Source organism: Hyperoodon ampullatus (genome assembly GCF_949752795.1).
Source record: "Hyperoodon ampullatus genome assembly, chromosome: 11".
Classification (NCBI taxonomy): Eukaryota; Metazoa; Chordata; class Mammalia; order Artiodactyla; family Ziphiidae; genus Hyperoodon; species Hyperoodon ampullatus.
In genome coordinates this window covers 39,552,250-39,576,143 of record NC_136924.1, presented here as the reverse complement: position 1 = coordinate 39,576,143, position 23,894 = coordinate 39,552,250, and the positions used below count along the sequence as shown (strand labels likewise).

General features: G+C 49.4%; 1 protein-coding gene across 1 annotated transcript in view; it reads left to right on the top strand.

Moving 5' to 3' along the window:
- EFCAB6 (EF-hand calcium binding domain 6) overlaps positions 1 to 23,894 on the top strand; it is a gene marked incomplete at both ends in the record, with an annotated part of 231,404 nt that overhangs the window by 193,914 nt on the left and 13,596 nt on the right. The window contains one exon of the mRNA XM_079714428.1: positions 18,682 to 18,909. Within this exon, the coding sequence (XP_079570554.1) occupies positions 18,682 to 18,909 (228 nt within the window). The remainder of the gene's footprint in view (positions 1 to 18,681; positions 18,910 to 23,894) is intronic.

The following is a 23,894-nucleotide window of genomic DNA, read 5'->3' as shown; positions in this document are numbered from 1 at the left end:
CTTCCTTCCTTTTTAAGTCTCGTAATAGTCCACTGTATGGATAGACCATATTTTGTGTATTCATTGATCTATGGGTACATCTATATCTATCCTATCCAGTGAACGCTTGGGTTGCTTCCACGTTTTAGCTACGGTACTGTGAATAATGCCGCCATGAACGTGAGTGTACAGATGTACTGCATGTTTTTACATAGTGGAGATAACATTTTAGATATAATCATGTATCTTGCTGTTTTTCCTTTAACATTAAATTCCACCAAGTCACTTAAAGTTCTTCCAAACATGAGTTAAAATATCTCCATAACATTCCATCAACTCCTTATTTTTAAGCATTTTGGTTTTATTCCAGCTTTCACCACTGTAATTTACTGGGCCATGAACACTTTGTATGCAAGTCTATGTACATATTTTGGACCTTCTTCCTAAAGAAAGAATCCAAGAAATAACTGGGCTCAAAGGATAGGAATACTTTTACTGATCTTGAAAGCAGCCCCATTTTTAAAAAATAATTTTTTCTATTAGGTTGAATCATATGAAATCACCATTTTTAGAGTCCTAAATGATTGAATATTGATAATTTCATATGGCTTAAGCTAATATTTGTAGAAGTAGTCTGTGTCCATTTACATGATTTGGAATATACCAATCTTTTTTTTTTTTTTTTTTTTGTGGTACACGGGCCTCTCACTTTTGTGGCCTCTCCCGTTGCAGAGCACAGGCTCCGGACGCACAGGCCCCGCGGCCATGGCTCACAGGCCTGGCCGCTCCGCAGCATGTGGGATCCTCCCGGACCGGGGCACGAACCCGTGTCCTCTCCATCGGCAGGCGCACTCTCAACAACTGCGCCACCAGGGAAACCCCATACCAATCATTTTGAAGGAGAGAATTAAAGTCCCCCCCTAGGGACAAACAGTGTTAACACGTTGGTATATTTATCTCTAATCCTCTTTTTTATACAAATATCCTATGGGGGTGAGGTCAAGGACAGAGAGTATATGCTGCTGAATTAGGGGGTGGTTGGGGATTTTCACAACTCTTAAAAGACTCTTTTATGTTTTTAAATTTATTTTTCTTTGAACTTTTAAATTTTATTTTATTATTTTTTATTAATTTTATTAATTAATTTATTTATGTTTTGGCTGCATTGGGTCTTCATTGCTGCGCGCGGGCTTTCTCTAGTTGTGGTGAGCGGGGTCTACTCTTCGTTGCGGTGCGCGGGCTTCTCATTGCGGTGGCTTCTCTTGTTGTGGAGCACGGGCTCTAGGCGCACGGGCTCAGTAGTTGTGAGCTACTTGCAGGCTCTACTGGAGGCACACAGGCTCAGTAGTTGTGGTGCACGGGTTTAAATGCTGCGCGGCCTGTGGGATCTTCCCCGACCAGGGATCGACCCCATGTCCCCTGCACTGGCAGGCAGATTCTTAACCACTGCACCACCAGGGAAGTCCCAAGACTCTTTTTTAAACAAATGTTTATTATTTGTATCAAAGTAATATATGCCCATATAGAAATAAAATTGAATTGTTGCAAAAGATTTAAAAGCAGAGATCACTTGATCAACTGTTCACCGCAGTCCTGCTCCCCAAAGGCAGCCACTGTAACCCCCTGTTGTTTCTCCAGCTGCACCTTCCTGTCTCTTAGCACCTCCCCTCCCCTCCATTCCCTAACCACCCCCAGATAGGAGAGAGGGCTCGGCTTTCCCACCCCAGCTGCCCAGCTCCTCCTCTGGGACCCCTGCATGTCCCTCTGGAGCTGCCTTTTCACTTCCTGTGATATCGCTGGCATTTCCATGTCAGTGATTTGTCTCTAACGCAAATCACTTTGCTTTAGAGACAAAGTGGGGTGGATGTGTACCATCCCAGTCACTCTGTCCATCAGCCAGCATTTCCTGTGCACCCGCTGTGTACCCAGCACTGAGCGGGTCCTGAGGTCAGCAGTGCCAGGGGCCTGCGTTCTAGCAAGGGAGACGGACGAGAAATGAGAATGTGTACCAGATGTCAGAAGCCAGTATGTGCTGGGGGATAAAATAAACCTGGACAGAAGGGTAGCCCGGTGAGAAGGGGACATCTGAGCCGAGACCCAGCGGAGGGCAGGGCGGGACTCACTGACCTCTAGGGAGGGGCTGTTGGAGCACAGCCCTGCAGAGACCCAGCAGGAGGGAGCCCTCAGGGCTTGAGGTGTGGCTGCCTGGGCAGGTGGGAGGGAGGGAGGGGAAGTAGGAAGTGCTCAGGGACGGATGAGGGGGGCGGCCCTGTAGCTCACATGGAGACCCAGGGAAGGAGTGGGGAGAGGAGCGTCGTGACCGTGACCAACTAACATTTTATTTTTTTATTATTTTTTAATTTAATTTTTTTTTTTTTTTTTTGCGGTACACAGGCCTCTCACTGTTGTGGCCTCTCCCGTTGCGGAGAACAGGCTCTGGATGCGCAGGCTCAGCAGCCATGGCTCATGGGCCCAGCCGCTCCACAGCATGTGGGATCCTCCCGGACCGGGGCACAAACCCGCGTCCCCTGCATCGGCAGGCGGACTCTCAACCACTGCGCCACCAGGGAAGCCCCCCCAACTAACATTTTAGAGAAGTCACGGTGGACAGCGGGTGGGGAAGACTCGGGGAGGGGGCCCGGGGGCGCCAAGGGCCAGTAGGGAGGCGGGCGCACCCTGGGGAGGGATGCTGCTGGCATGGCTCACTCCTGGATACATTTGGAAAGTGTAAGGTGAGAGAATGAGTCAGGAGTGGCCCAGGCTTTGGGGCTTTGAATGGGGAAGGGAGCAGGAGGACAGGTATCCTGGGTCAGCAGTCAGCTTCATGGGCTTCGCCAATGCCCCGTCGTTGGTCTTGAAGCGACTTCCAGTGTTCCGAGTTCTAATTACTGTAGAGTGTCCTTGCCGAGCACCTATAAGTACGTGCCCAGACCCTTCCAGCGGCTCCCACTGGAGGACTCCACTGGCCACGCCGAATCTTTACGGGCTGTGTCCAGAGGTCACGCAGCCTGCAGGCAGAGGACGCGGCTTGTCCTCACTCACGGGTCACTCTGAGCATCTCTGCCGACCCTTGAGTTCCCGGAACCAGGGGCGAATGTCTCCAAAGCTTCAAACATTGCTACTCGCTTCCCCTGACATTCGTCCTACCTGATTTCTTCGCAAAGTCCCCTTCGCCTCTGGAAGCACTTTGCTGAACGTTCTTGCGAGGAGGTTCTAGGATTAATTGCAACATGAGTGACGGTGGGAGATGTGTTTCGAGACAGGAGGGGGCATGGAGGCTGGCGGGGCAGCAGGGACTCAGAGGTGGCACAGCCTGGCCCACTGTTTGCCCTCACCCCCCGCTTTCCCTGTCCATGTGCAGTGGGTGCTTGGGACTAAGTGGCATCAGCCCCACACTGGCCTGGGGGTGGGAAGTCCTGCTGAGAAGCCAGTGCTTGAGCAGAGGTGCCTTTACCGGAAGGACAAGTTGAGGTTGGGTCTTCCAGCTTGAAAGGATGTGGGGTGTGAAGCCTCAGTGTGGGGCGACTACACAGTTCAGGGTATGTTGGGGGTTTCTTTTTCTTTTTTTTTTTTTTTTTTTTTTGCGGTACGCGGGCCTCTCACTGCTGCGGCCTCTCCCGTTGCGGAGCACAGGCTCCGGACGCGCAGCCCCAGCGGCCACGGCCCACGGGCCCAGCCGCTCCACAGCACGTGGGACCCTCCTGGACCGGGAGGGTCAGCAGGCGGACTCCCAACCACTGCGCCACCAGGGAAGCCCTGGGGGTTTCTTTTGTCCCGTTTTTTTGAAGAGGGAGGAGGGCAGCAGGGGCAGACCACCGGGGCCCTGCGTCCCTCACGCCGGAGTTCAGGTCCCTTCCTCTGAGCAGCAGGAGACTCGTTAAGACTTCTGAGCAGGGACATGGGTCAGCTTCCTCAAGGGTGGCTGGGATGGCAAAGTGGCTGTGTGAGAGCCGTGACCGTGTACAAGTGATGGTTTCGGAAGTTTAATCCTGAGCTGACGTTCTTAATAGAAAGAAAAGAAGTAACAAACAATAGGAAGAGTTAATGCATCCTCCTCGAGCTCATTAAATACATCAGCCATCCCTTCCTCTAGGGGATGCATGGGCGGCAAGTAATTAAAAGGAGATTACCAAAATGTAATTAAGGCAGTTGGGACCTCTTCTCGCAAAGGAAGTTCGCTGTGAATAATCCCCAGCCAAACCAAATCCGTTCCTGGAAAAGGGACAGCTGGAAAGGTAGCTAAGGAGTCTTGTAAGGCCTTGAGGAGATGGAAAGCACACAGAGAGTAAAGATGACGATTTTACACCTGCTCACGATCCAGTTCTCAGTCGGGGTGCACCGCTAAATCTGCCCCCCAAAACTCGTATTGACCTGTGTCTCGTGTGTCCATCACACACAACAGGGGAAAAGCGTCTCAGCTTTCAGAACAGGTGCCGCGTTACTTTCAGATCCTGTCGTGTGGCTCGGCCCTGGCGTGTGGCTCGGCCCTGGCGTGCGGATCGGCCCTGGCTTTTGGGCTCCTTGCTCTTCCCGCTGCCCCACTGAAGCGTTTCTCAAAGTGGGGGGTCACGGGCTGGCGCAGATCAACCTCCCGCCATCGGCTCAGCGCGTGGGCCGCACGTCACTCTTGGGACACCGAGCTCAGCCCGGAGGCTGGGGAGCTGCGCACGATGAGGCTCCGTCAGGCTTTGCAGACAGGAGCAAAGGACACGCCTGGTGCCACTGGGAGCATCACACCTGAGTCAGGACAAGAAACACTAGCTCAGATGGCACAAAAGAAGAGGAACGAGGTATTAAAACTGAAATGCTACCAGAGCCTTGGTTGAAAAGTAAAAAAGAAAAAACAAGACGAGCTCTGAACGTCAGCACTAACACCTTTTTCATAAGATTCTCACAAACGAGGTGAAAACGTTATCTGAATGTCTGCCCTCAGCAAATACCTCTTTTTCACTTCTGGGAAAAACATTTTACATTCAAAATGCTACGTGCAAACTATATAGAGTATCACTACTTGTTTTTAGAAATCATTCCTGTTTAACATTTCTTTTAAGTCTTAAAGTGCAATTTCAGTGTCTTCCGTGAATATAAAATAATGCTCAGAGCAGAAATAGAATTTTTCAAAGACACGGTAGAAACCCATATAAAATCTTTCTACTTTCTTATCATGGAACTAATGGAATTTTTTAACAAAACGCATCCTTATTCAATGCAGAGTAATTATTTTGTCACATTCTAGCTAACAGAGAGCCAATGAGATCTGTCCTTACCTTGTGTTTATAATATATTGTCTGTAAAGTCATCCAGTGAGACGTTGAGTAACTTGAAGATGATTTTTTTCCAAGAGAGAATTTAAGATTGTAGTTTTCAGCTGAACAAGAGACCGTAAAGCACATCAAAATGTTTGTAATCTTCTATGAACATCACATTTATGTTAGTTGCCAACAGTGTTACTTTGATTTATCTTTCTTTTTATTGTAAATATAATGGTGTCCATGTATTTTTAATGAATATTATAAAGAATGGGGACGTTTCCTTTTCAGGAAAAGACTCGAAGATCATGGGAAATAAATTAAGGAAATTATTAAGATACGTCATTCCTGTTATTTACTCTTGCCGCTGATGGCGAGAAAGGCTGAGTCCTCTTGATACAATTTCGGTGATTTTTGAATGTTTCCCCTAAATTTCACTCCCTTTCCACATGCCAATGGGATAATTACTACCTGTTGTCCTGGAGAAGGTTGAGTATATGGCAGGGTGGGAGGGATAACACAGGCCGCTTGGACACTTGCGGTGGCCTTGGTGACAGTGCAGGGTGAGGGGCTGCTGGGCCCGCCGTGCCTGAGCTAAAGGAAAAGGAATATTGTCAACCACTGCCTTGTATGAAAATGACATCATTACACCAGAGGAGTGGTTAGGGGCCAACCTGCGCAAGTTACCTGACCACAGCCAGCATGACACATCGCCATTCTCGTAAGGTTAACACGCTTCTCCCAAATCTGAGTGCATCAAAGCACTCATGCATCCTGGGCCCCATCTTGATCTGGAGCCTCCAGTCAGAAGGAGTAGAAGTCCCCCCCGCCTTCCCCAGCTTCCAGGGGTGTGGACAGTCGAGGGACTGGGCACCTAGTTAGGACAGGGCTCGGCCACCTGGTTTCCACGCCTCTTGCAGAAAAGCAAAGGGGGCCGTGCCAGGCTTGCTTCCACGTGACCCCAGTACAGCGCCAGCAGGGCCGGGCCCTCAGCCTGTCTCTAGGGAACGCTGTACAGCTCCTCCGATGTCCCACCTTGTATTTGTCAGTCATTCTCTCATTCTCCAAACGCTTTCGCCAGCACTCCCCTCGAATGTGGGCTGGCGATCTCTCTTGATTCCTACCCTCAGTGGGAATACATGAGGGTATTCATGTATAGGGTATTCATGTATAGGCTCTCTACATGTTCAAAATAAGCGGACAGTGGCACAGCCCATCCCTGCAGACCCCCTCCAGGGCCATGGCAGTCTGATTCGCGGTCTAATTCAATTGCCAATGTTTGGATCAATTAAACATCAGAGTTGAGCTGTACCGTTGATTCTACAAGGTCATGACCATATCAGGAAGCCAGGAGTCAATCCAAGAAGTCATTGTTCCCAACAAGCCTCGCAGAACAAATCCAGACTGCAGACGGCACCAGTTTCTTAATTGTTACCACATACCTACATGTCTAGCTTGGAGGTGAGCTCTCACGTTCTGGCTTTAGCTGCCCCATTTGACTGGGAGAATCTTACCTTCCCACATTCAGCACGTGTGTGACAGTGTGTTCCAGACCCTGGCCTACCTAGTGATTTTGTCCAGCCATTTACCATCATCTTCTTGTCACCCACAGTCAGACACCAACATCTAGACGGTGGCTAATACGCATTGGGCACGTGCTGTGAGCCAGGCCCTGTTCTAGGCACTTTACCTAAATTAACTCAGCTAACCCTCCTAAGATCCCTTTTAAGGATGAGGAGACTGTGGAACGGAGAGGTTACAGCATCTGTTCCCGGTCACACAGCTAGAAGTGCCAGAGCGGGGATTAGAATTCAGACCAGAATCAGGCCCCTGCTCTCAGCTTCCTACTGTCAGCGGGAGCTGTCTTGAGTGTCCACCCCACAGGGTTGTTTGGATTAAGCGAGTTAATGCAGAAAGAGCTTTGCATGGAACCGAGCGTAGCAAACACCAAATGTTTGCATTATTTTTTTTTATTCTATCCTACTTCAGTGAGTGCGTGGTTATTGTATAATATTTAGTAATGATGTGATTATATGGTGTGTAATTTATTTGGGTGGAAGAATTCATCTAATAGTTTCATAAATGAATTCAGCCATGAGTTTATTGAATCATTAAAGGGTTGAAGGGGTAGCTTAAATGTTTCCTCTACTTCTCAGCATTTTATGGCAATTTCGTGCTACCAAAGGATTTGTGCATTGGGTGTTTGCAGAGGTGTCAGATGGATCCTTTGTGAATGTCGAGCTGTATGGTGGAAGTCAGCTCGGAGGGCCGAAGGGGGAGGACCTAAGTCTGCATGGTCAGGGGCAGAGATGGCATAATCACCTCTCTGATGAGCTAACACCGTGTCTGGACTTTGGCAGACCAGGCTTCCCGGGCATAAGGATCAGCCTGTGCAGGGACCCAAGATGGGAAACGTGTACTTTGGGCTTGGCTAGAGCATGGGTCAAAGTGGGGTGAGAGGCCGGGGGCAGAGGACCTGGGAGGGAGGCCAAGGGGCAGGGCTGTTAGGGTGGGTCTCCCCCGTGCTTGCCTCCGTGAGCCTCTCAAAGCATCAGCTTCTCCAAGGCAGGGCTTTGTCTCTGCCGTTCACTGCTCTATTCCCCTTGCCTGGCATGGAGCCTGGCACATGGTAGGCCCTCAGTCAGTGCTGATGAATTCGCACATTCCTCTCTCGGGTGGGCTCTGTACTTGTGCGTGTGGTGGGGCTGGGATCATGGAAGGATGGGAGAGCACAGCTCTGAAGTCATCAGCTCACAGGGGAGTAGCCTGGGGACTGTGGCCGGGTCCTGACCCACTTACTTTGTCTAGAAATAGGGAGAACCACGGCTGCCTCAAAGGGCAATAGGAGGATTAGAGAAACTTCTGCAATGCCCCAGCCCAGCGCCTGGGTGAAGGAGACACAGTGAAGGATGGCCACCAGGACTGGGTCTCAGTTAGCCTTGGTTCAGTTGACTTGAAGCTTGATTTGATTGTAGCCTTTCCAAAGGAAAAGGAACCTGAAATCTCCAGATTTGCCTTCATGCATTGCCTAGAAAGAATCCCTCTGTGGTCAGAGATCCCAGTGTGGGCAGTGGTCACACCACCAGGAAACTTGGGTTGTGCCTGCAGTTCTGGTGTCACCCTTTTGAATCTGCAAACAGCATACTGGATTGCTGAGGCCAATTCATCGATCACTAAGACCTCCAGACCTCCCGACAGACGAGCATCTACCCTTGGCCTCGTGCGTGCTGGGCTCTGGGAGTCACAAAAGTTGGTTCCTTGATCCGGCAGGAGGCGTCTGTAGCAGCACGTTTGCACACAGAGCTTTCACTTTATTCTCAACTGGATTTTTTTAAATGTTTTATCTTTTTTTTTGACAGGCAGTTTTGCTGCTGTTGTTATTTTTAGCATTCATTAATTCACTGTAAATACAAATGAAGATACAGTGCAATTAATTTCTTTGCTAATCAAAATATTTGATCAAATGAAGCAATTTTTCAATTCTTAGAAGTAATTATACTGTTCTTTAAAAGGAAGTAGAGGAATTCATTACTGAGTATTTCTAATTAGGAGTTTTTCTACCTGCTGTATTCTTATTCTGTATGAAGTTTTGGGATTTTTTTTTTCCTCCTGTAAGGAATCATGGGAAAAACTGTATAATTGAATCCCTAAGTATTCAGAACAAAACTTAGTAGAAGAATCATGCAGTCTGATTAGCTAATTATAACCTTCATAATAGTTAAGACTGATATACTAACATGTTTCTAATCTGACAGCTGGAATGGACCTTGCTAAACCATGTTGTCCCAGCTAGGTGACTGCCACCTTGGACACCCACAGGAGGAGTGTTACAAAGTCCCTTTGCAAAGTGCCCATCATCAAGGAACACTGACAGCCAAAAAGCCACCTTCTCTTCTATGTATTCTGAGCTCAGTACCTTTTATTTCTCACTAACTAGAAATTCAGAACTGAATTGGTCAGCTATCGCCGTGTAACAAACAACCACGGAACCTCCAGGACTGTGAGCATTCGTTCGGCTTTTGCTTGTGGGCTGGCTGATCTGGGCTGGCTCGGCTCTGGTGGCCTGACTGGAATATCTCTGCTCCTTGGACCAGAGCGAAGTCATGTGGGCTCCTCTCAAGGCAGCACAACAGACACAGGAAGGCTTGCAGATCACGCAAACACTTGTTAATTCTTTGGTCACGTCAAACCTGCTAACGTTCCCTTGGCCAGAGCAGTCATATGGCTGAATCCAAAGCCACAGGATAGGGAAATATTCTCAGCTCTTCAGTGGGAGGAACCCCGGAGTCCCATGGCAAAGGATGTGGAGACAGGGGAGTTGAGGAAATGGGCCTTGAATGCAGCATGCCACCAGCAAACAGATACACGGCGTGTCTCTGTCTCCAGCCCTGCCAGATCATCTGACAGCTCAGCCCACCCCTCCACCCCTTCCCTACCACATTCTCTCCTCAGGTTACCTAGAGAAGTTGCTTAGGATACGATTTCATGGAAAAGTGATTTTATAAGTCAGCCAAGAACGTGGCTGGACGTAACTAATTGACAGGACACTAAAAGGCTCTGTTATGGAATCATTCCCATAACAGAGCTGTTGAAACAAGAGTACAATAAAACTGAATATGAGCTAACAGAATTCCAGGGTCAGTGAACCCCCTGGAGCGCCCTGCCCTCTCTAGCTTGTTCTTGCCCTGGGCTCACTCTCTCAGCTTTGGGTTGGGGGCACAAGTTTCTTACTTGGGGATCCCCCAACCCCTTTCAAATATGAGTTCCCCAGGGGCTTCCCTGGTGGCGCAGTGGTTGAGAGTCCGCCTGCTGATGCAGGGGACACAGGTTCACGCCCCGGTCTGGGAAGATCCCATGTGCCGCGGAGCGGCTGGGCCCGTGAACCATGGCCGCTGAGCCTGCACGTCCAGGGCCTGTGCTCCGCAACGGGAGAGGCCATAACAGTGAGAGGCCCACATACCGCAAAAAAAAAAAAAAAAAAAGTTCCCTGCAGCAGAGATGGGGTTAATTTGTCTTTATGGGGGACAGGTTGGTGCAGTGCCTTCCTGAGAGGACAGGATGCTCCCTGTTTGTCCCCTGTCTCCTGGGATGATTCTTGTGGGCAGCTTCCTCTGATTCGTGTGGCTGTCACGACCTTACAGACTGAGAACCTTGGCCCGGGGAAGTGAGGTGACTGCTTGAGATCCAGCCAGAAGATGGCTCTAGCCTAGCCGTCCTGAATCTGAGCCCCCGCTCCGCCTGCAGGGCCTGAAGCAGCTGGTCAGGAGCCCGGGTCCTGTGGACGGCCCTCTTCAGGATGCGTGACCATGTCTCAGACCTGGCTTCCCTCCCCAGCAGGCTGGCTTGACCTGCAGGCAACAGCGGGCGCCACATGCCTCTGCCCTCTGATGACCCACCATAGAGCCAGTGTGGGCCAGGAACCAGGACTCAGCCCAGGTCTGCCCGACCTCTTGACTCAGACAAAGATGTCTATTAAAACAACTGTCAGGAACAGCAAGGACGGCCGCCCATGTTTGCCAGGCGTTGGGCGAAGCACCATGAGGGTTATTTTGTTGAGATCCCAGGCCTGACCTTTGAGACGGGTCGGGTTTTATTCTCGTGAGGAAAGTGAGGCAGAGGGGAGTGCGTCTTGCCTGAGGTCACAAGGAAGAGCAGAACTGAGCTCCATTCGGCCCTGAGCGGCCCCAAAGCCCTCAGCTGACGGCGAGCTGTCCTCACCCTCCAGGCCCGGCCCCTCTACTTGACCAGTCTGGCCCCTGGTCGACTTCTGCTGGGTCCCAGTCGGGCAGAACTTGGGTTGCTGGTGCTGCTCCCTGGCTGGGCTCTCGAGGCCGGGTGGGTCTGCCCCTCCTTCACGTTTGGTGTCAGGCGTGGGATGGTGGTGGATCTGAGCCGCCAGGAGGACGGGACACAGGCTGGGGGTCCCAGCTCTGGGCCTGCAGGGCTCCCCCAGTTCATCAGCCGGCACTGTGCACGCTGGGAGACCACCCAGTCTGGGCGGAAGGCGGCCTCAGAGACACTGGGCTGTGGGGCGCGAGGAGCCCTGAGCTGGGGCAGAGGGGGTGGGCTCAGGGTGGGTTCTGCACAGACCTCCCCCCGGGCCCCTCCCACGCGGGCTTCCTCCCTCTGACCCCCCACTGGTTGGGGCGGCCTCTTGGGGGAGTCCAAGCAATGGCAGGATTCAGAGCCCCTGGATTACACTGTACAGCTTGCTTTTTACTAAATGAGATACGTGGCTACGTTTGAGCCTGAGAAAAGCTCCATAAAATTGACGTGTTATTGGGCGGCTCTTTGAGGATTGTGTGCTGCAAATGTTGGGACATTGTTTCTTTTATGTATTTTGCCAACAATGTCGTGTCGTCACAAAGGGGACCAAGATTCTTCCTTCTGGGTCAGGTGGCCCGTACTTCTCTGCAACATCAAGAGGGACAATTGTTTAGTAAAACAAGGTTCCATGAATACCCTTGAATAAGTGAGAGAAGATACCTTCAAAACATGTAAATCGGGCTTCCCTGGTGGCACAGTGGTTGAGAGTCCGCCTGCCGATGCAGGGGACACGGGTTCGTGCCCCGGTCCGGGAGGATCCCACATGCCGTGGAGCGGCTGGGCCCGTGAGCCATGGCCGCTGGGCCTGCGCGTCCGGAGCCTGTGCTCTGCAAAGGGAGAGGCCACAACAGTGAGAGGCCCGCGTACTGCAAAAAAAAAAAAAAAAAAAAACACGTAAATCATTCTCTAACTGGGTCAGACCCGTAGTGCATTAGAGTCTACTTTTTTTTTTTTTTCATTTGAAAAGTCACCGGTGTGCGCAGTTGTCAGATGGGGGGCTGCGGGGAGGAGTGCTGAGGACGCAGGCCCAGCGTCTCCTGCTCCAAAGAATAGTGGGGACGGAAGTGGGCGCCTGACACCTCATCCCTCCCGAGTTCTCTCCGTCTTGCAGCTGTGATTCCTATCCTGAGGGGACCTTTTATGTAAAGCGTAGTTAGTTTTGGAAAGTGACATTTGCGTCTGAAGATAGTGGTGTCTTTTCTGATTAGGAGAAACATTTCTTCTAGTTATAGAAAAAGCACTATTTTTCCCCATTCAGATATAACGATCACGTGAGAAGTGCCAGGGACACAAAAGCGCCAGACCAAGAGCCATCTGTTCTTCCCTGGCGTCTCCAGTCACTCAGCAAGGCTGGCGGTGGTGGCTGAGCGGCTTTGCAAAGAGCAGGATGGGAACCAGAATGTGGGTGCCTAACAGCCTCGAGCCCAAATGCCCTTGATGGGAGAGCCAGGAGGCCCTACCCTCCAGAGGCCAGAGGCTTCTCCGGGTGGCACGGGGTGGGGAGCAGCATGGCTGCATCCCCTGGGGCCTGGGGACCTTCTGGTCAAGGGTTGGTCCCTTGTGCACAAAGGCGATGACAGTGGTGCTGCTGGGGGCGGGGTAACTAGTGATCTTTGTTTTCAATTTGTGCCCTGTTTGTAGTTTTCTACAGTGAACATGCAATAATTATCTTTGCAAGCAGCAAAAGAATATCTCTAACTGGCAGCGAAACCACCTTTGTGACAAACATAGTCCTCCTCCCTCTCCGTGTCCATAGCCTGGCCTCTGGCTGTGGCTTTGGGGATGTTGAGAAAAGCGCTGGGGGTGCAGGAAGCCAGCGCTGCTCTCCTGACCTTCCTGCCAGCTTGTCAAGTAAGGATAATAGCGCCTCGGGTGCCAGTTTTCAAGGATTTGCACCTGTACCTCCTTCACCTCCTGGCTCAGTGGTTTCCTCCTCTGGAGGCTGTTTCCATCAGTTGTGTCAAGAGCACATGACCCGTTATAATCTCTGCTCACCTGTGAGACTGGCCCTCATCTCTCTTCCCGCCCAGACGCTACCCGGGCAAGACTATTTAAGGATTATTTGTTATCTCTGTCTCCCCAGCATCTAGCGAAGAGCCTGGCACACAGCAGACATTCCAGGGGTGTCTGTGGATGGCTCAATACAGTCATCTCGGGCGTGCGTTGAGTGTTCATCCTCTGTAAGTGCATCGAGTGTGCGTGTGTCACACGCCCAGCACAGGTGCTCGCCCTCCCCCCAGGGCTCTGGGATTCAGTGTGACCCAGGTGTCACTCTGATCCCTGCACAGGTGGAGAGCGGGCAGATTCACATCCAGGGCAGTCACAGTGAGCAGGGCTCCAAGACCAGCCGTTCCTCCACGTCGCTCGCAAGCAGGCTATCCTGGCCCCCAGCCTCAGGACCCCGACCCACGGGGCAGACAAGACTCCCGGCTTGGGAGCCCACCCAGTCATCTGCCTGGCTCTGCCCTCATTTATTCCTCATCCAGAGAACAATCGTTAGTACTAGGGTGTGTATATATACACATGTGTGCCTGTATGTGTGTGTGCTCGTGTGATCATTTGGACCCTTTTGTGGCCCCTTTCCCCTTAGTGCACTGCAAACATTTTACCATATTGTTAAACTATTTCTTGAAACCTTCTAAATAGCTGCACTGTCATCCATCTTCTAGAAATATCGTGTTTTATTTAACCATTCTCCTAATTTAGACATCTAAAGTGTTGCTAATTTTTTTTTAATTTTGTGAATCCCATAAATAATACTGTAATGATCATAATTCCATGTTTATTTCCTCAAGGAAAGTCTTCAAAGGGTAGGTACCAAGTCAAAGGATAGGCACTTTTATGGCTCCAGATACCTTATTCCCCTTTTCCCAGCACTGATATCGTCAGTCAAGAAGTTTGCATTTCTTAGAAGAAAAAAGTGGAATCTTGTGTTCTTTTCCATTTTTTTGCAGCATGACCAGGTCAGAGTTTTTTAACAGAAGACCCAGGGTGGCTGCCCAGAGCAATCATTCATTTGATTGGCTGTGTGGAGACACTGTTTATCCACTCTTTCTTTGAACAAATAGCAAGGTCCCGCTGTGTGCCAGGTTCTTCTAAGCACTCAAGGATTCAGCAGTGCACAAAAGACTAGACTTGCCTTGAAGTTTATTTTCTGTTGGGATGAGAAAGACAATTAGGGTAAATATGAGGTGGATCAGAGAGCCATACGTGGGATGGAAATGAGCAGGGAAAGCGAGAGAGAATCTGGAGTTCGGCTCAGGAATGTGATAAAAACCCTGAGAGAAGGGCGAGAACAGCAGGTGCAAAGGCCCTGAGGCAGGAAGGAGCTTGCTGTGAATGAAGCACAGCAGGAGGCTCTCACAGAGTAAGGTCAGAAGGAGTCGTGGGCGAGCCATTGTGACACCCTGCCTGTTACTCTGAGCAACATGGGAAGCCATTTGACCTGATTTGCACTTTAAAGAGATCATCCTCAGGGGAAAATGACTGTGGCTTTTTGATTATGGCTCTGCCCTCCCTTACCCCTCCATCCAGAGAACAAGTGCTGACACGTGTGTGCATGTAATACACGTGTGTGTGTACTTTAAAAGACTGAGGGTGGAAACAGGGAGGCTGATGCAATAATCGGTGCAAGATGATGGCATCCTGGACCAGGGGGTGAGTGTAGAGCGGTCAGCTTCCAGGTATGCACTGGGAGCAGAGCCACTGGGATTTGCAGGTGGTTTGGGTATGAGTGATAGAAAGATCCGTCACAGAGGACTCTATTCTGAGCTACCGGGACAATTTCCATTTGCTGAGATGGGGACCTCAGAAGGACTGTGTTTTGAAGCTGATGACTCAAGAAAGAAGAAAGAATTTTCCTTTCTGAAACTCGGATGTTCTGTTTTGCTTGGGAGGGCCTCTTTCCCCCAAGGTTATCTTGGAGTCAGCCAGCCATACAGCTCCTTGCTACTTTTATAACATTGTAACAATAGGCTTTGTGATGTAAGGGCTCAGTCACAGAAGAGACTTACTTCTCATGAACAGTCTGAGTAGGTGTCCACTGATTTATTTGTATATTCTGGACCTAGCTCTTCTGATTCTATCATTCTGATTATATCAAATTTATGGTGTTTTTTTTAATATCTGGTGGCTCAAAAACATCATTGGTAGCCTTTTCCAAAAATTTAATGGCAAATCTCACATATTTCTTTTTCTTTACCAACTTTAATATCGATGTCTAATGAGTCCCCCAAATATCCATTGAGATATATTTTTCTTTTTTAATTTTTAAATTTTATTTATTTTTTTTATACAGCAGGTTCTCATTAGTTATCCATTTTATGCATATTAGAGTATATATGTCAATCCCAAGCCATTGAGATTTTTACTAGAGTTTTATTTATTTATAATTTGAGAAAGGTTTTACCTTTGGAAGTAGAGTCTTCACATCCAGGAACATAGTATGTGTCTCTTTTCATTCCAGTCTTGCTTTAATAACCTTCAGTAGAATGTGTATGTCTTTCTTTGTATAGGTCTTATGCCTTTCAGATGTAATCTATCCCAAGGTATTCAGTAGCTTTGTCATTAATGTGAATGTGGATTTTTTTTCACAATGCAATTTCTAACTTGTTATATTTACTGTTTAAAAAAAAAGTATTGGGTTTTTTTGTATTTTTTACTTGAATCCAGCCACTTTCCTAATTGTCTTGAGATTTTCTAGTTGTAAAATCATATCCCAAATAATGATGAATCTTGTTTTTCAACATTTATACTGTTTATTTCATCTTGTCTTATTTCAAAAGCTGAAACCTCTAAAATTGTGACTAGCAGAACTGACGGTGAGCGTGCCTGTCTTGTTTCTGACTTTAATGGCAATGCTTCAGTGTTTCACCCATGTAACATATTTGCAGATAGTGTCTGTTAATATTCTCATGTTTAGGATGTTCATTTTATTTCCATGTAGTTTATATGTTCTGTTCTATTCTATACCATTTAGTCAGGAACGGCTGCCGAATTTTGTTAAATGCCATTTTGCCATCTGTTGATATGTGACCTCTGCTAATATAAGGAATTGAAGTTTTGCTAATTCTTGAAGGATTCTTATTCTTGGAATAAACCCTAATTGATCTCAGTATGCCCTTTTAAAATATGGCACTAAATATTCCTAATGTTTTCTTTTTTTGATGTATTTGCATTTATATCCATAAACTGGATTGGCTTATATTTTTCTTTCCAAGTGTTTTCTTTATCACATTTTTGTATTAGGGTAATACAAAATGAACTGGAATACTATATATCACTTTTTGTGTCCTGGAATAATTTGACTAATGTAAAAATTATCTAGGCTTGACACCTTTTTACTGATAGATGGTAGATCTTTTAACAGCTTTCTAAATTTCTTTTGTGGTTACCTGTCTATTCAGGCTTTCCTATTACTTAAGTTAAATTTAGTGATCTATATTTTGCTAGAAAATGATTCAATTTCCTCCAGAGTTTAAAGCATATTAACTTAAGGTTGCCCATCCTACTTTGTTAGAATTCTTCCATATCTGTTGTTAAAAGAGTAGTATTTCCAATTCGTTTTGTGTGTTTAACGCTTTCAGAGGGCACTCACACACACCATCTCATGGGAGCCTTGATTCCTCCTGGAAAGATGAGGAAACTGAGGGAAACATGGTTAAGTGGCTTGCGGGGTCACACAGCCAGTTAGAGGCAGAGTCTAGCCTCAGACCGGGGACCCACCTTCCCCTGCGGGACACGACCACCTGTGCTTCTTCCAGTTATGTTCACCTGGGGTGCATCCTCCTCAGGCCCCAAAGGTGTGACAAGTTTACACTTCGAGCCTGAGTCTCCATCCAGAAAAAGTCCCTGTACTCTCTGAGCACCAACACGCCTTGCAACGTTTAGGGAAAGGCCCTCCTGCCTAGATACAGGGGGTGCATTTTCAACTGTTTGAGCAAGTGTAAGATGCATCTGTAATATCACTTTTTTTCTAGAATGAAAAAGGAAAGGTGTTCATTCGCTTTACAGATGGCTCCAAATGGACATATTTAAAAGCCTCTGTTAACCTTTGGGTGGTCAAGGATGCGGTGGGCTGTGGTTTGAGTGTGTGTATATTCACGTTTTGGGGGATATTCCCAGCAGCATCCTGTGTTTGATACAATTTCATAAAGTAACATTATACTCTGTCCTGAAGGATAGTAGCATATAATACCTATATTGCTATGGAATTGCTGAACATGAATCGTGACCAAGTTTTAATACAGGCTGGGGGCATTAGATTGATCATCTGGTAAAGTGCTGGTGCTTGGAAAGAACTGTTATCCTAGCTAACAGTCATGAAGGGTTTTGATGTGGAGAAACCCAGTGTATCTGAGAATCCACCCTGGTACGGGGGCAGCATTCATGCCTCCGTTACCCCTGGGTTCTCACGGAGCCCGGTCTCCCCTCCCAACCCGGGGCTCCATCCCATCCTCATACTCCAGGAGCCGACCTGCTGATGCAGTGACCACAGGTGTAGCTTCGGGACCTTTTCCTAATTGCAGCAAGTAGATGCACATCAGGGCTGCAGCCCTGGCCCTGTTCACTGCCCTCGCAGGAGGCTGGGGACTCAGCCGCCCCCAACCCCGGCTTCGCCCTTCCAGCTCCAGTCTCCTTAGTGCCCAGGATAGACAGAGGCCCTTGTCATTTCCAGGGCTGCTGATGGTCACTAAGTAACTTCCCTTGCCTGCTCTTCCTGTGGTCTGTCCACCACACGGATCATCAGCCGATGCACACTGAGATGCTGAACGTGGGCTGAAGGCCCCTCCAGCTCACCTGGCCACGAGCCCTTTGCCAGCACATCAGCCTAAACATCCAGTAAAAGGATCCTTCTACTGTTCCTCCATCCTCGTGGCTCACTCCCCCCCCCACCCAGAAAGCTGTCCTGGGGTGCAGACAGGGCCTGTCCCTCCTCGGGGATTCTCAGCACCCTGGACAGCGTCCCCAGGCCCTGAAAGCACCTCCCAACACCCGGCTGTCCTTGCCCTACGAGGGGTGCTGAACGGGTTCCAGGCCAGCGGGCGGCTCCGTTGTCCCCACAGCCTCCAACTGCAGGAAGCTGCGCTCACCAGGATCAAATCCCTGCGGGTCTCCAAAGTTTCAGACCCAAGGGACGCTTAGCCGACAGCGGTGCTACAGCACAATGGGAGCAGTCATCCAAAACCGCCTTTCACATTGTAACCGCTGGGAGTGTAAATTAATCAAACTGAGGTTCGGAAAATGAAAGCAGTCTGGATCCACATCCCTGTTGATTCCCTTACCGCTCAGAGCAGACACCCACCGTGTGCTTGTTACACAAACCAGAGGACAGGCTGAACGAGTGAAGGGATGAGGGGAAGAGGTGCGCCCTCCCCAGGCCTGGCCCGGCCCCTTGCCCTGCCCCACGGGGCCGACACACTCTGCTTCTCCTCCGTGGCAGGTCAGCCCAGGCTCCCACTTCAGCCAAATCTGCCCCTGCAGTCGGGCCTCTGGGTCACACTGTCTCCTGGCTCTTCATCTTCCTCACTAAGCTGGACCTCCCAGGACCTGCCCTGGCTGAGGCACGCAGTGCCAGGGTGATTCATTATTTATTAAATGGATCAATTTTCCATTCTGTTTTGCCCAGGCTGCTGCTGAGTGGGCTGAGAAGATGCCCAAAGGCCCGCCGCCCATATCTCCCAAGGAAATGGCAAACCAAGAGGTCCTGGCTCGGCTCCACAAAGCCGTGACCTTCCACTACCACACCATCGCCCAAGAGTTTGAGAACTTCGACACCATGCAGACCCATACCGCCTCCAGGGACGAGTTCCGGTCCATTTGTACTCGCCACGTCCAAGTTCTGACGGATGAGCAAGTAAGAAACGCATTTCCTTTAACCTCCTAAGCGATGCGTAAAGAGTTTAAGACTGTTCTCTAGTTTTTTAAATACTTGAAGGTTTTTTGGGGCGGGGGGTGGTTTGTTGTTATTTAGTTTTAAACCTTACTGGGGACTCACGGAGCTTTCTGTTTATGTAACAGGTATGAATCACACCATTTCAATCAGGGTGCAAATAATATCACTTTTATTTTTAAAATCAAATTAAACTCGGTCCAGCTACCACTGTCCTTCTTCCTCCTTCCCCAGATCATTCCTGGGCTTAAGTGATCCAAAGAGGGGGCCAGTTTCTCCCCACATCTGAGCCGGGAGTGTGGGGGTAAGGGTGGATGTAGAGCCTGTAGGCTGCTCTGACGCTCCCACCACCTCCCGGCTCCCGGCCTCTCCCTGGTTCTGCTGCCGGCGTCTCTGGATGCTCTGGAGCTACTGCCCCAGGCATGCTGGTGACACGCCCACCCCCAGTGGGCCTCTCCACTGTCCACAGGCTGGACACAGGCCACCCCTCTCTGAGGTCCTCTTGCCCATCACAGAACCCTCACAAGAGTTTCTCTGCAGTCTCTTCCCCAAGGACTGAGCTGGGCTCTTTTTAGCTCAAAGCTCTAGCAACCTGCTGCCCTGGCCTCTTTGGCCCTTCATGGCTTTCCTAGGCCAAGAGCATCTCCCAGCAGGACGGCATCCCAGGGGCCTGCCTTGCTCACTGGCCTCAGCCGATAATCTCACTGAAAGTCAGCATGGGGGAGCAGAGCCCTGGCTGCTTGGTCCTCACTGTGCCCCCAGCACTGAAACGGAGCCTGGCACAGAGCAGGTGCTCAGCATGTCCCAGTGAGTGGACAGTGTCCACGTTCCCACCCCCATCCCAGCAGTCCAGGGGCTGAACAGCCGATAACAGAGCACCACTGATCCAGTCCCAGAAGCAGATTTCCCTTCTTCCCAGAAAATGCACTGCTACCAGCCCTCTTCAGTTCTCAGATGAATTGATGCCCTATCCATTCCCAGAGAATAATTCAGATGAGAAAGGAACTCCAAAATACTCACAAAAGCACCCCCGCCTCCCCTCTTCCTCCTGGCATTGCTCAGGCCCAGCCCAGGGGGCTTCCTATAGCTCCCAGTGTGGAAATGTCATTCTTTCCCCTCCAGAGTTGGGTCACTCCAAACTCAAGTCTCACATTGTCAGAGGTTTAGGGTGAGGACTGGAGGTATTCACGGGGAGGGGTGATCATCGTGCCCAACCTCCATCCCTACTTAGGCCTCGGAACTCACTGCCCTAAAGAATGAATTTGTTAAAGATATTAGCAATATGAACACCAGATTTCACTTTCCTAAAATATCACCTTTTTTAGGCATTATGATCATTTCTGCTAAGCAAAACAATGCCCTATTTCCAAACAATTCTGTCCCACAGAGCATCCAAGCCAAGTGAGCTCTCTATTTGCAAATATCAATACTTCTCTCCATTACTACAAATGGATAGAAGCCTTTAAAATTAGTACAGTTGCATTTATTATTCTATGGGGCCAACTAATAAAGGTTGGTAATAAAGATTTTTAGTAATAAAGATTAGTAATAAAGATTTTTTAGTAATAAAGATTTTAGTAATAAAGATTTTTCATTCCATCTAAATGAGCAAAATTTTACTCTAATTATAGGTATAAATTAATGACATGCCGGCACATCTGGCATTCATAACAGAGAATTTGATTCTAATTGTCCACTAAGAAAGCTTCACCATTCCCGTCACAGACAGCACCCCCTACCCTCCACCCCCTGCAAAAAAACCAAGCACTTACTTTTGAATGCTGCTTTCTAAAAATACACGGACACGTCTCAAAGACAGTCTGCACCATTGAGAGCATCAAAGTCTGGCATGAGTACCGTGGTTTAAGTTGGGTGATGATTAGCAGAAATTGTGCTATATTTGGGAAGGATGCTTCTAGATACAGGCTAGTAAACAGAAAGCAAAAGCCCCAGAGATCCATATGTTTTCTTCTTGCATGAGTTGCTTAGCCAGCGACCTTCTTGGTTGGATGGCCCAGTGTCTGGCACAGTAAGACACAGAAGTAATTTGCACTCTTGACATGTCTAGACCCCTCATGCCATTATGGGGAAGAGTTCACCGGAGATACTGGGACAGGTCCGACCATGTTAAACAGCTTTCAGATACAGATTCCATGACTTCGTTTATCTACATTATAAAGACTTATCTCTAAAAAATCCAATCATCATGAATCTGAGGGGCCAGCTTTCTTGACTTACAGAGCTCCGTAATTAGGGAAGTGCCACATCTTTGGAAACCTTTTGGCACAATTAACCTTTCAGAAAAAGCGAGCGACTTTCAGAGCAGATGGAGTCAGACACTGACAGGTCTTCAAGGCTCTGCATAAAGCGTGTTATAAAAGGCTGTGGAACTGGGTCCACTTGGATCTGGCTTAAGATAGAGATCCCATGGGGAGAGCCTGTCCTGGTGAGGTGATTTAGATCAGTCCATAGCAACCGCATGAGGACTTTGAACGTGCAGCTATATTAGGGGAAGGAACCAGCAAACATTTCTGAGCATTCCAGATGTGATATTTCTAAAACAGACAGCTTTAGGAAGAGAGAAAAATGCAGGCAGACTTGGGTTTCAACCCTGCTTCTGCACTCCTCCATCTGTGTGACCTCGGAGAATTATTCAACCTCTCTGAGCTTCAATGTCCTTCCCTCTAAAATGGGACAGTGCTCCCCAGGCTGATCCAGGTGCCCTCCCCTCTGCCCAGGCTGCAGTTCTGCCTTCCCATCTTTGCCCGCGCAGTCCCTGCCTGCCCCTGCCCCCTTGTATCTGGCCACACCGACTCCCTCTTCCAGACTCACTTCGAGCCAAGTGAAGCCTTTTCTGACCACACCTTTACCTGCTGGAGTTGGCCACGCCCCGCTTTGCCCTCCCCCCCCACACACCTTGAGCTCTCCATCATCTGGCTGAGCCCTTGGGACACGCTTGCATGTTCTTGGGCACAGAGCTTCCTGTCTTGGCTGCACAGTGAGTGCCTGAAGGCAGCCCCTTCACTTATTGGGGACCCTCTGAGCTCAGAGTGGTGATGCTAGGTCCGAGGGAACCAAGGCGGGCCTGCTCCCTGCCTCCGTTGAGTCTGCATCCTGGGAGGGTAGAGAGAGGTTAAACACCTGTGGTACATTATTTCTGTAATTCCACACTGCTCTCTGCTGCAAAGGGCCATGCAGCATGCTGGGAGAGCAGAGCTGGGGGCTGACCTGGACCGAGGGGTCAGGGCTGTTTCCCTGAGGACACAATGCTGGAATGTGGGCGTTGCCTCCGAGAGGAGACAGGAGAGAGCAATGCAGGCAGAGGGAGCATCCTCGAAGCAGGCGCAGTGGGCACACTGCTTAGATGGCGATGCTGCCAGCCGGCTGGTGGACACCAGAGACACACGCTGCCCGTGGGGTCTGTGTTCCTTGAGGGGCGGGCAGACAGTGAACAAAATATGTGTGTGCTGGATGGTGACAAATTCTCTAGAGGCCAAAAAAAAAAAAAAAAAGGCAGGGAAGAGGGTAGTGCTAGGGAATTGGGAGGGTGCGTTGTGAGTAGGGCGGTCAGGGGAGGCCCCTGAGAAGGCACCATCTGATTAAAGACCTGGGTCAGGTGGATGGCTGGGAACAGCGGAGGTTGGATCATGGATGCGTTTCAGAGCTGGAAGCAGCAGAATTTGCTAATGGATGTGGGTGGAAGAGTGAGAAGGGGAGTAGAGGCTGGGGAAGCCAAAGGAGCCGTGGATGGGGTGCTGTGGGGGGCAGGGGGAGGGGAGGGCGGGCGTGGGGCGCCTCACTGCTCCATTGTCCACAGTCACATCTTCTGTCCTGCTCTCCTTCCTGTTCACTTTCTTTTTTGCTCAAGTACATCTTTACTTGCTCTTTCAGGGGAGAGGAAGCCCGAGAGCTTCCCTACTTTGCCCTCGTCCTCAAAATATAGTTTGGCTGGGGATAGAATTCTAGGTCCAAGTTTTCTCTCCCTGACCCTTTCAAGCGGTTTCTCAGTTGCCTTCCAGCATCTCTCGGTGTTGATGAGGCATCTGCTAATTATCACATGCTTTCTCCAGGGCCCAGATCCCAGTGGGAAGAAAGGCAGGGGCTGAGCTGCTCATGCCAGTTCCTTTTTACCAGAATGCCGCTCTGAGACGACGGGTGAGGTACGAGTGAGTGAGGAGAGAGGAACCAGCCGGGCTGTTCTGATAAGTCCCAAATGCTCCACACGCAGCTCGCCCAGGCGGGTCTCCTCGGCGTGGTCCCCACCGCCAGGTAGTCCTACAGTTGTCTCGGCTGGTCCTAGGGACTGGACTCCTCCTGCCTTGGCCTCCAGGCTTTTGTCCTCAGTGACTGTGGAAATTCTGTGCCCACGAGCAGCAGAGGCCAGTTCCAGTTTCTACGTCAGGTAGTGGGTGATGGCTTGGTTCTAACTGCCCACCTCACATGGGGGCCTCTTTTCCCTGTTCCTGAGAGAATACCGCCCACCACCTGCATCATACCATGCCTCGAATGCCATGGGTTTCTTCTCCATTTCTGTTTAATCTGATTTCCCTGTTGTGTTTGAATAAGGACAATGCATTTTATTTTTTATTTTTTTATTTTTTTACATCTTTATTGGAGTATAATTGCTTTACAATGGTGTGTTAGTTTCTGCTTTATAACAAAGTGAATCAGCTATACATATACATATGTCCCCATATCTCCTCCCTCTTGTGTCTCCCTCCCTCTCACCCTCCCTATCCCACCCCTCTAGGTGGTCACAAAGCACCGAGCTGATCTCCCTCTGCTTTGCCGCTTCTTCCCGCTAGCTATCTATTTTACATTCGGTAGTATATAAGTCCATGCCACTCTCTCACTTCGTCCCAGCTTACCCTTCCCCCTCCCTGTGTCCTCAAGTCCATTCTCTACGTCTGTGTCTTTATTCCTGTCCTGCCCCTAGGTTCTTCAGAACC